At 41.2% G+C, this 11,293-nt stretch overlaps 2 protein-coding genes across 2 annotated transcripts in view; one reads left to right on the top strand and one right to left on the bottom strand.

The window, feature by feature from the left end:
• LOC307156321 (immunoglobulin superfamily member 1-like) overlaps window positions 1-11,293 on the bottom strand; it is a gene marked incomplete at its 5' end in the record, with an annotated part of 516,462 nt that overhangs the window by 338,518 nt on the left and 166,651 nt on the right. The window lies entirely within an intron of this gene.
• The window catches only part of LOC307155385 (basement membrane-specific heparan sulfate proteoglycan core protein-like), a 225,705-nt gene that overhangs the window by 155,034 nt on the left and 59,378 nt on the right, over window positions 1-11,293 (top strand). Inside the window, exon 12 of the mRNA XM_079865981.1 lies at window positions 7,434-7,718. Within this exon, the coding sequence (XP_079722107.1) occupies window positions 7,434-7,718 (285 nt within the window). The remainder of the gene's footprint in view (window positions 1-7,433; window positions 7,719-11,293) is intronic.

Below are 11,293 nucleotides of genomic sequence, written 5' to 3'. Positions count from 1 at the left end.
TATTTTACAGGTATTTCCTGAATTAATTGAAATGATTCAGCAACAGAAGCAACAGAACATTAAACACTAACAGATCTCCCAGTCTCTGCATCTTCACTTATTACAATCCAGTTTGACTATTTCTTTCATAAGATTCTTATTGAGAATCAACAGAGGTTTAGAAACTTAGAGACTCTGATCAGATAAAGTTGGTCACACTTTAGTGATGGTAAAGTCATCATGTAGTGGCCTGATTCACTGATACCAGAATCTAATTCCTGATTAAATTGTTTAATATTAGTTGTTATTTCTCATGCCAATACTACTGCAGAAGTCCCTGCTTTGCTGTGATACTCGGAAAGATTTTATGAAGTCATTATGCAGAAAATGTTTTGACGGGATCTTCACACAGACATCAAGAATCAGTGGATGAATTTCAACAATGGTGGCAATCAACAAAATATTCAGATCAACTCTGAACGTCACAAAACAAGCTACTAAAGTCACAAAAAAGCTTTGTTTGATTGTCTACTTCACTACTATAATACTGATGCCACAGTATTACAAGACTTCTGTAAATCATGTGAAATTAACAGTTAACATACTCATAGATTTGAGTGATATCAGTGAATCAGGCCGCTTACATGATGATTATACCCTCACTAAAAATTGACCAATATCATCTGATCAGTTTCTTGTTTTTTCTTGTTTTTTTTTTTGGCCATAGAAAATGTGTATAAGAAACACTAATGTTAAAAAGTCAAGGGTCAAGAGCCCAAAAAAAGCAAACTCTGATCACCATCATGGAGACATCAAACTTTATTATTTTCAATAAAGCATCAACACCTAAACCTCTGTTAATTCTCAATAAGAACTTTAGTATGAAAGAATACAGTCTGGATTGTAATAAGTGAAGACGCTGAGATCTTGAGAGATCTGTTAGTGTTTAAAGTTCTGTTGGGATTTAAAGTGTTTCTGTGTGTGAGTTTTGTGGGTCACTGTTGTGCTGAAGACTAGAGCCTGTGCTTCAGTCAGGAGAAGACCAACACACACTATGATGATAAGCTGATGTTACTTTAGTTAAGTGTCAGTAACTGTGCTGATGCAATGGCATATATTTCAAATTAGGACTAAATTAAGCGAGTCATCGTGAAGTGGCAAAATAAAAATGCTCAAAATACGAAGTTCAGGCATTGTTCAGAGTAGCATAAGCCTGTTAAAGGAAAAGGAAAGAATTTTATTCTTTTTTTTTATGAGGTTAAGTGCTCATGGAAGAGGGTGGGGAGATCATTCCACCAGCATGGAACTGTGAATGAGAATGTTCTGGAAAGTGATTTTCTGGCTCTCTGTGATGGAACCACGAGACGTCGCTTGTTGACCGATCGTAGGCTTCTGGTAGGAATGTAGACTCGTAGGAGTGAGTGGAAGTAGGAGGGAGCTGAGCCTGTGATAGATCTGTAAGCAAGCGCCAATGCCTTGAACTTGATGCGTGCAGCGAGAGGTAGCCAGTGCAGAGAGATGAACAGAGGAGTGACGTGGGCCCTTTTATGGCTCGTTGAAGACAAGACGAGCTGCAGCATTCTGAATCATTTGTAGAGGTTTAGTTGCACATGATGGAAGTCCAGCCAGAAGAGCATTGCAGTAATCAAGCCTAGAAATGACCAGGGCCTGGATGAGAAGTTGTGTTGCATGCTCAGTTAGGAATGCTCAGTTAGCCTGATCTTCCTGATGTTGTGCAGTGCAAACCTGCATGATCGAGCTGTCTTTGAAATGTGGTCTGTGAAGGTCAGCTGGTCATCCAATATCACTCCAAGCTTTCTGACTGACCTTGATGGGGTGATGAATCTAGCTGGATAGTGAAGTCGTGCTGTAGAGATGGGTTGGCAGGGAGGACGAGAAGCTCAGTCTTTGCCAGGTTGAGCTGCAGGTGATGTTCCTTCATCCATGTCGAGATGTCCGCTAGACAGCTTGAGACCCGTGCAGCTACTGTGGGATGATCTGGTTGAAATGAGAGGAAGAGCTGTGTGTCATCAGCATAGCAGTGGTAGGAGAAACCGTGTGCCTGTATGATGTGTCCCAGTGATGTGGTGTAGACGGAGAATAGGAGGGGTCCAAGAACTGAACCCTGAGGAACCCCTGTGGTCAGTTGATGTGCTCTGGATACCTCGCCTCTCCATGCGACCCTGAAGGACCTACCTGTGAGATAGGACTCAAACCAGTGGAGTGAAGTTCCTGTGATGCCCAGAGATGAGAGGGTGGACACAAGGATCTGATGATTCACAGTGTCGAAGGCAGCAGACAGATCCAGGAGAATGAGGACTGAAGATTTGGAAGCAGCTTTTGCGATCCGTAGGGCTTCTGTGACCGACAGTAATCCAGTCTTGGTTGAATGCCATTTCTTGAAGCCGGATTGGTTGACATGCAGCTTGTTGTTCAGAGACAAGAAGGATGTTACTTGGTTGAAAACAGCTCGTTCAAGTGTTTTCGCAATGAATGGTAGGAGAGAGATAGGTCTGTAATTCTCTACAAATGATGTGTTTAATGTTATTTTTTAAGCAGAGGAGTTACCCGAGCCTGCTTGAATGCAGTAGGGAAAATGCCAATATGGAGGAATGAGTTGATGTGTGTGAGTGCTGGAAGAAGTGTGGGAGAGATGGCTTGTAGAAGGTGTGAGGGGATCGGGTCTAGAGGGCAGGTGGTAGGATGACTGGAGAGGAGAAGTTTAGATACTTCTTCATCGGTTAGTGGAGAGAAGAATGAGAGAAGGGTATTGGCTGTGGGGGAGGTTGGTTTTAGTTCCTGTGTGTGTGGAGCTGGGAACTGACTGCTGATAGTTGTTGTTTTGTTGGTGAAGAAGTTAGCACAATCATCAGCAGTTAAAGAGGAGGCGGGTGGTGGTGGAGGTGGACAGAGGAGAGAGTTAAATGTCTTGAAGAGTGATCGTGTGTTAGAGGAGCTGTTGATCTTGTTGTGGAAGTAGGAAGATTTTGCAGCATAAACATCCACAGAAAAGGAAGAGAGGAGAGATTGATACATACTCAGGTCGGATGTGTCTTTTGATTTGTGCCATTCGGTGTTCGGTCCGGTGTTCACAAAGAACCGCAGATAACCAGGGGTTAGAGGGAGTAGCACGTGCAGGCCTGGAGGAGAGAGGGCAGATATTGTCTAGAGAAGAAGTTAGAATGGAGCATAAGGTATCCGTTGCGGTATTCACATCCAGAGATGAGAATTGTGAGGGTGAGGGAAGAGAAGATGACACAGCAGAGGAAAGATGGGAGGGAGAAAGTGAGCGCAGGTTTCGTCTGAAAGTGACTGGTAGGGGGGTTGGTGGTGCACGGGTAGAGAGTTGTAGTCTGAAAGTAATGAGGAAATGATCTGAAACATGGAGAGGCCTCACCAAAGTGTTGTCTGTGATGCAGTTGCGTGTGTAAACCAGGTCCAGTTGGTTGCCTGATTTGTGAGTACCTGAGGTGATGAGCCATTTGAGATCAAAAGAGGCTAGGAGAGAGTTGAAGTCCGTTGCATACGGCTTCTCGAGATGAATGTTGAAATCACCAAAGACTACAAGTGAGGTGCCATCCTCAGAGAAAGAGGACAGCAGCACATCCAGCTCCTCTACAAAGCCGATAAATGACTACAATATGGATCTTATTGGGAGTTGTAAGTGTAATAGCATGATATACAAACTAGTTGTTATTGCATAGATAAGAGAGCGTTGAGTATTTCCAATTGTTAGAAATGAGAAGCCCTGTACCCCCACCCCTCCCAGACTGACGAGGGGAGTAAGAGAAGGAGAAATTGCTAGAGAGAGCAGCGGCGGGTTGCTGAGTCTTCTGGACGAATCCAGGTCTCAGTCAAGCCCAAGATACTAAGAGCAGAATGAGATACAAAGGCTGGAATAAAGTCAGCTTTATTGACTGCTGACTGACAATTCCATAGACCCACAGAAAGAGAGAGAGGTGTGTGTGAGGATGAGAGAATGGTGCGCAGATTAGCAGTATTGCGCTGCCTTCTGCACGTGATGAAAGAGCGTTGTTGAGAGACAACAGGAATGTATTGAAAGCACATGTTGAGTAAGGAGAAATAAGATAAAAGTGTGAAAGGAAATGGAGAAGAAGATACTTAAGTGCCTTCCTGGTGTCCTTGCTCAGTGGAGTCGCACAGGTAGAGTCGATGGTCTTTACCCGAATCGGTCTTCACACGAGGAGGCTGAACACGAGAGCTGAACTACATAGACATAATGCTTTCATCGCTGAGTGAGGACAGCTGTCTCGGCCCAGCAATTAGCACAGCAAAAGCAAATAATCCGAAAATGGGAAGAATCGAAACTAGCTGTTGGACAGCGTTGTGCTTAAGTGTAATAAAATTCAAACTGCAATTCTTTTCAGACGCGGCTGTTATTTAAAGCAGGAACGCGTATAAATAAAATAAAGATTTATGTGAAAATAAGCAGAGAATCTAAGATAGCCTTACCTTGAGTCAAATAGTAAACTGAACAACAGGAGAACTGGATATTTAGAAAAAAACACTTGTCCACTGAAGTGTGAGTCATTGAATGAAGAATATTTTGATAGGAGATATCCCCTAGATGGGGTTACATTAGTTACTAGTTCTATCATCAGGCATGCATAACATTATACAATATAAAAAGACAACATACAAACAGTAATACTACACAAAATGTACTGGGGAAATGCATGTTAATTCATTAAGCAGATTTGTCAATGAATTAGTGGAGAGAATTCCATTTCTATGGGATTGCATGTCTGTTATTTATTTATTTATTTTCGTGGCCTTTACTGTTCTCTCATTGAGAACAATAGTGTCTTTGAAGTGTGTGAGTGGAGCAAAAGGGTGATAATTCACAGTGGGGCAACCAGACATCACAGAGTCGTTTTGGGCGAGGAGTTGTAAAGATTAAGTGGAACGATGGTGTCCCTTATGGCAGTGGTTCTCAACTCCAGTCCAGTTCATGGAGTCTCTCCTAACGAGCTGATGATCTGGTTCAGGTGTGTTAAATAAGGGAGACATACAAAATGTGCAGAGCAGTGGGTCCCGAGGACTGGAGTTGAGAATCACTGCCTTATGGTACAAACATATATTGTAATAGACTGCAAAATAAAATGCGATATATTACATAATACATTTCCATATATGGGAAACTAGTGCTTATATTTTTCAATATACTGCATTATATGCATTGTCCATGTATGGCTATATATTACTGAATATAATTTTTTTATAAATTAAGACAAAAACAGCATTACGTGTAATATTCACAAAGTTGTATCCTTTATTGTGTACATAATTGCACGTACATGTTCACACACACACACACACTCACACACACACACACACACACACACACACACACACACACACACACACATTCACAGAATGAGTTACAACAGATTTCTAGTTCCCAGCATGCTTTGCTTCTGACGGATTTCTGAAAGGAGAGGAAAATGTTAAAATTAAGTGCCATTTAATGTGTTTAGCTCAATATTAATATAGGGGGAGATCTGTTAGTGTTTAATGTTCTATTATTTTGGAATATAAAAGTTCTTCTGGTATGTGTGAGTTTCTGGGGTCATTTATGCTGAAGAGTAGAGCCTGTGATTCTGTTGATGATTGATTAAACACCATTAAGATTATAATTACTATATTTTAAAGAAGAACAGTGATAGTCTCGTGGTTAAATACTTTAGTACATGTAGGTGTGCTTGTGCTTTTAAAAGTAACTAGCTTGAAAAAAATAAACATTTATAATGTAAATAATTTTTAAAATATTATGTATATGTGTTTGTTTTGCATGAGTAAATATATCTGCAATATATTACACATGCATATCTGATCACATATACATTTATATATTATGAAGTGTATTTCTAAATATAAAATTGCATACATTATGATATATTATTACATGGCTTGGCTGAATTCCAATGTAGAATGCGGTCTGTTATTTCTTTATAACAGACCGCTGCGGAGTATAACAGACCGTTGCCATGAAAAACAGCGCGTTGCTATGGACGCGGAACGGACTATTTTCTTTGGCGGAAGCAATACAATCGTTTTTAAATCAATAAACTCCTTTTTAAATCAATAATTCGTGTCAAATTATTTATTTATTTTGTAGGTAGCCATGTAATAAGCGGGATAATGTATAGAGAGGCGGTCGTTATAGCGAATAACAAGCCCTTCAGGCTGTCAAGACCCCTCCGCTTCGCGTCGGGGTCTCGTTCAGCCTGTCGGGCTTGTTATTCGCTATAACAACCGCCTCTCTATACATTATCCCTTACTTAGTAAATATATTGTCACATATTTTCAATATATGAAAAGCGGCAATTCCTTACATTGTAATGCATTAACACAATATATTATTCTGTATATTTTCAAAAATAAGGTTAAACCATTTAATATATTGATCATTCATATGGGAAATATATTTTCGTTCTGTTAGGGGTGTTTTGGATCGGTCCAGTCAATACAATTAGCTTCCATGTAAATGCAGCTACTGTCACTACAGGAGATATTTATGAGTATAATGAGAACAGAAAAGGACATTTAAGTGATTGAGTTCAATAAAGATGAGTTTTGTACTGAAGTCAGAGAGAATGACGTGACTCACAGATAATGATGTTAAATGAGTTCATGAAGTCATCAGATAGTCTGATGAAGTTGATTCAGACTCAGTATCTCCTCATATGAGCTTGTAGTTGGAGATCTTCATCTCTCCTTCAGGAGCTTCATTCTGCTTTCTATGGCGAGTCAGAGGTGTTTGTCTGAGATCGTGACGGAGCCAGAGCCTCAAAACAACTGACATGACAAAACTAATGACAGTACAACAGCAAAACACAACTAATATTAGGAAATATGAGATAAAATCATCTATAAACTATATAGTGTGAGAAATGTTAGTCTGCCCAACTCAGCTTCCACTTCAAGATATGTATTAGAATATGTTTCTTCCCTAAAAGAGCTTAATTATCATAGAGACGATTCCTCCTGATCTCAGTAATATGTAAACACCACCGGAGTGAAACTCGATCACTTCTAGTGTGAAACGGCAGTGTGACGTCGAGAATAATCCTGTGTTCAGAAGATACATGAAGGATACATGGAGTTCCCGACTCAAACAATATCAAAGATGTGGGAACGGAAGGCTTTCACTTTCATTGTTATCCTCAATTTACTTTTAAGACAAAACTTAATTTACATGTAGAGCTGGAAGAAGAATGTAATACAGTATATAATGTTTGAGCAGAGATTATTCAGGGTTTATTCTGACTCTGATGAACGCAGGGGCTTTAATGCACTTTGTCACTGTTGCTGCAATAAAACTTCATCATTGAGATCTTCAACATCCTCAAAACATTTACAAAATGTAATTATTTTACTTTTTTACTGAAAGAGATGTTTGAGTCATTTTGTGTTTCTGTCTTTCTTCTCAGGTTTACCCTCATCTACAGTGACTGTGACACCAGACAGTCCTGTATTCACTGGAGAAACAGTCAATCTGAAGTGTGTGATAAACTCTGCTCACAGTAACTGGAGATATGAGTGGTATACAGACAGTGTAATATTACAGACGTCTGATTATCGTTACACTGTAAACAGAGACACTCTCACTATCAGAGGAGTAATTACATCTGATCGGGGTCAGTACTGGTGTAAAGGACAGAGAGATGGAAGACCAAACTCATCAACATCAAGCTCTCTTTATCTCTCAGTGAAGGGTGAGTTCAACATCATTGTCCTCTTAAACTCTCTCTCTACTGTGATCACTGTAATGAAGATGGACTGGTTCTTTAGGTTTGGTCATCGCTATGGTGTGTCGGTAAGAACACAGAGATAGGATCCACATTTTAGACTTTAATGTCCATCAAGTTCACTGGTTACATTGGTATGGGTGGTCATTAGTATATGCACTTGTGTGTGTGTGTGTGTGTGTGTGTGTGTGTGTGTGTGTGTGTGTGTGTGTGTGTGTGTGTTGTCATTGACGCACACAACTCTGGCAGGAATTAGGGAAAAACAACACACGAACCATCTCTATTATAGAGCGAAAACGAAACGAAAAAGTTCTGCGCACAGTCACTCGACCAATGCTGTGGTTTGATTGGCTGTCCGTTCGCATGATTGGGACATGATCACTACAGTATGTAGGCTTGTCCTGTATATTTGATGAATGGATAATAGTGGTGTCCCCCTCTTCTACAAACACACATACAATCAAGAGACTGCGGTTTTGCTCAGAATGGAAAACATGAAGTCTGGATATGAATATCATTTTATTTAGTTAATGTGTTGCATAGTAAACAGATGTTTTGTCTGCATTATGTGCATTTAAGCTCCAACACAAATACTCTTTTGCTGATTATTTCAGCCTCATGTGTGTGATATATTTTGAGAAGTGTTTAAGGAGAAATGTAAGACTCAAATCTGAAAATCTCGATTAACTTCAGCATTTAAAATACAAACATTCACTTGCCTTCTGATCTCTTTTTCTTTTCTTTTATTTATCTGCATACAGAATTGTGATTGCTTAGTCATTTCTGCTAATATCTAACATCTATAACCAGTAACAGTAAAGTGACAGAGACTGTTCCAGAAAGCAGGATTAACTTACTGTCCCATAAACCCTGAACTCTAAAGCTTTCTCACTCGTGGTTATGGGCTCCAGAAAGGCCGCTGTGAGTGAGTTCAGTCACTCAGAGCCAGGGATGGATTACTGACCGGGCCTAAGGGGCCAGTCCCCAGGGGCCCTTGCCTACCAGAAGCCCGGGGGGGCCCTGGGGTTTAAGGCCACGCAATCCAGTTTGGTTCAGAAAACCCATTAACAATGAAAACAAATGTTTATTAATTCTGTAATATATGTGTACCATAGCCTACACAAGGCCTCTTAAACAAGGCACTTGGACTATGAGGGCTCCCTGGAACTTACTGTTGTGCCCTATGTGAATATGAAGGCCCTGTAGAGTTACAAATTTAAGAATCTGTATAAGATCTGCTGATCTTATGTCCTTACATAACATAACTAAGTTAGAACAATACTAGGTAGAGCACATTGAATTTAGCATTTAAGGTTATGATGATGATATCAGCTGTTAATCAAAGTTTCCAGCAAGAGATTCGTGCCAGTCCTGTTCTCTCTATTGTAAGTTAAATGAGTCAGATTGGTAGTCTAACAAAGATATCAATAGCAAGATTAGTTTTAACATTATGTGACCATATCGACATGATGAAAATATTCATTCAAAATCATTTGTGCATTAAAGGTGCCATGTGTCATGTCTGGCAAAAAAAATCAAGTCATACTCCACATTCCATACCAGATGGGGGCAGTATACCTCCAGAAAGTGAATTGGTCAACTCTAGAGTAACAAACGAGAAACGGCATAGTCTCTATGCTCCGCCCCTACCTTCTTAGCTGCACAAAGTGCACATATACAAGTGAAAATAGGGACAACATCTATTTAGAGTGTTACGTATGCTGCCCGCCTGAAGCTAATTTAGCAGCATATATCAAGTTTGATTTTCATTAGCAATACCACTTCTAGCTAAGTTATCATTAGTCACCAAAAAACATTCGGTCTCATTACACCTTGCAATGTTTTCCGTTACGTTTCGTGCGTCCAGGGTGTGTAAAGCAGAAGCAGCCTGGCCAGCGGCGGAGTATGCGCGATCCGTGAGTGCTGAGGACGTTCTGCACGGCTTTGATGGGTGCGCAGGAGGACACAAATGGGCGGCGACAGCTTCTTCCAGTGTCGGGAGCTTTTTCCTCAGCGCCGTCAACAGATAGAGCGTTACTAAAACTGTATACACCGCCGCCGACTTGAGCTGCAAAGAAGCTCTGGCCGCCCTGTCAAGGACGCTTGTCAAAAAGTACGGGGAAACTTGACCGCTCTGAATATAGTGAGTGAGTGCGCGCGCGCGGCCGGGGCTCGCTCTCGCTCTCTCTGCTAGTTCTTAGAGGCAGAAGAGCGCGTGCGCGCTTAAAATGTCATATTTTGGTATGAACGTTCACCCGCCAGTGTGGCGGATAGCCTTTTGAGATTTACTCGCCAAACAGAAAATCTACCTGCATATGGCGCTTGGCGGGTGTTAGTTTTGGACCCTGCGTGCATCCATTTGGGGTTCATTATCATCGAAGACATTTCAAGCTTCTTAGGTTAGGTAATGTTACATTTTAGCATCAGCTTGGTAGAGACGGGCTCTGGTAGATAACAGGTGAAAATCGGATCGGATCTGTGGGTAAGTTCAACACAGTCTCACCCCCAAACGTCACATACTGACGCGTCTTGACCAAACGGCAATATACAACGAAAAGGGTACCCCTAAAACGTCCGTATGTGACTATTCGGGTTATGGGTAGGTTTAGGTATGCGTTAGGGTACCGCTAAGAGGCGCTGCTGGTGCGCTTATGTCTTCGTCTCATATGGACGTTTTAGGGGTACCCTTTTCGTCGTATATTGCCGTTTGGTCAAGACGCGTCTGTATGTGACGTTTTGGGGTGAGACCGGGCTGGTAAGTTAGATCTAATTATCAAACGCAGCTACGGTTAGCCATCGCTAACATTAGCACGTTTATCGAACAGCCTTCGATACATTTCTATGTTATAACTTCCCGAAAAAACTACACAAACATATAAAACAAACTTCTAGCGAAAGCTACTAACAGCATCTTACTTGCCAATCCAAAAGAAATGTTGCAAGTTCGGAGTCGAACCTAATTTCTTTCATGTCCATCAGTTGTCTCCAGCGATGGAAAGCAGTGCCGATGTTTACTCGGGTTCGGCTCCTTTTCTTATCTGATTTTATTTGTGCTTCAGAGTGCGTTTTTTTCCCTGCAGCGGGTGGTGGTAGGGGTCTCTTGCCAAGGGCTTCAGCCATCCTTCCGCTCTCTTCCCTGAACTGAAATGTAGTAGTGGGCTGTACTTTCCACACGATTGACATCAGGTTCAAGTACGCCCACATGCCGTGCGAGTTATTCGTGTATTGCATGTTTGGCTGGTGGTTATGTTGCCCGTATACCGCCTCCCATGGCCGAAACTGGTATTACGACACCTGTCGGGCCGTGGCTAGTAATGCTAATGCTAATTAAGGTTGATATCTCTGCAGCACTATAACTTGACATTTTTTTAAAGACATCATCGCCCTTATTTCTTCTCATTCTTTTGATGCGTGTAGCTCATTTTTGGGATATTTTTACCTTAATTTTTACACATGGCACCTTTAATGCTGCATAATTATACCTGAGAATGCTTTGACGAGTTTCCACAGCGCACAATGCTTAAGGGAACGTCTGCCAATTC

This window comes from Squalius cephalus (assembly GCF_949319135.1).
Source record: "Squalius cephalus genome assembly, chromosome: 3".
In the NCBI taxonomy this organism is placed as follows: Eukaryota; Metazoa; Chordata; class Actinopteri; order Cypriniformes; family Leuciscidae; genus Squalius; species Squalius cephalus.
This window is presented reverse-complemented; position numbering and strand designations above follow the sequence as displayed.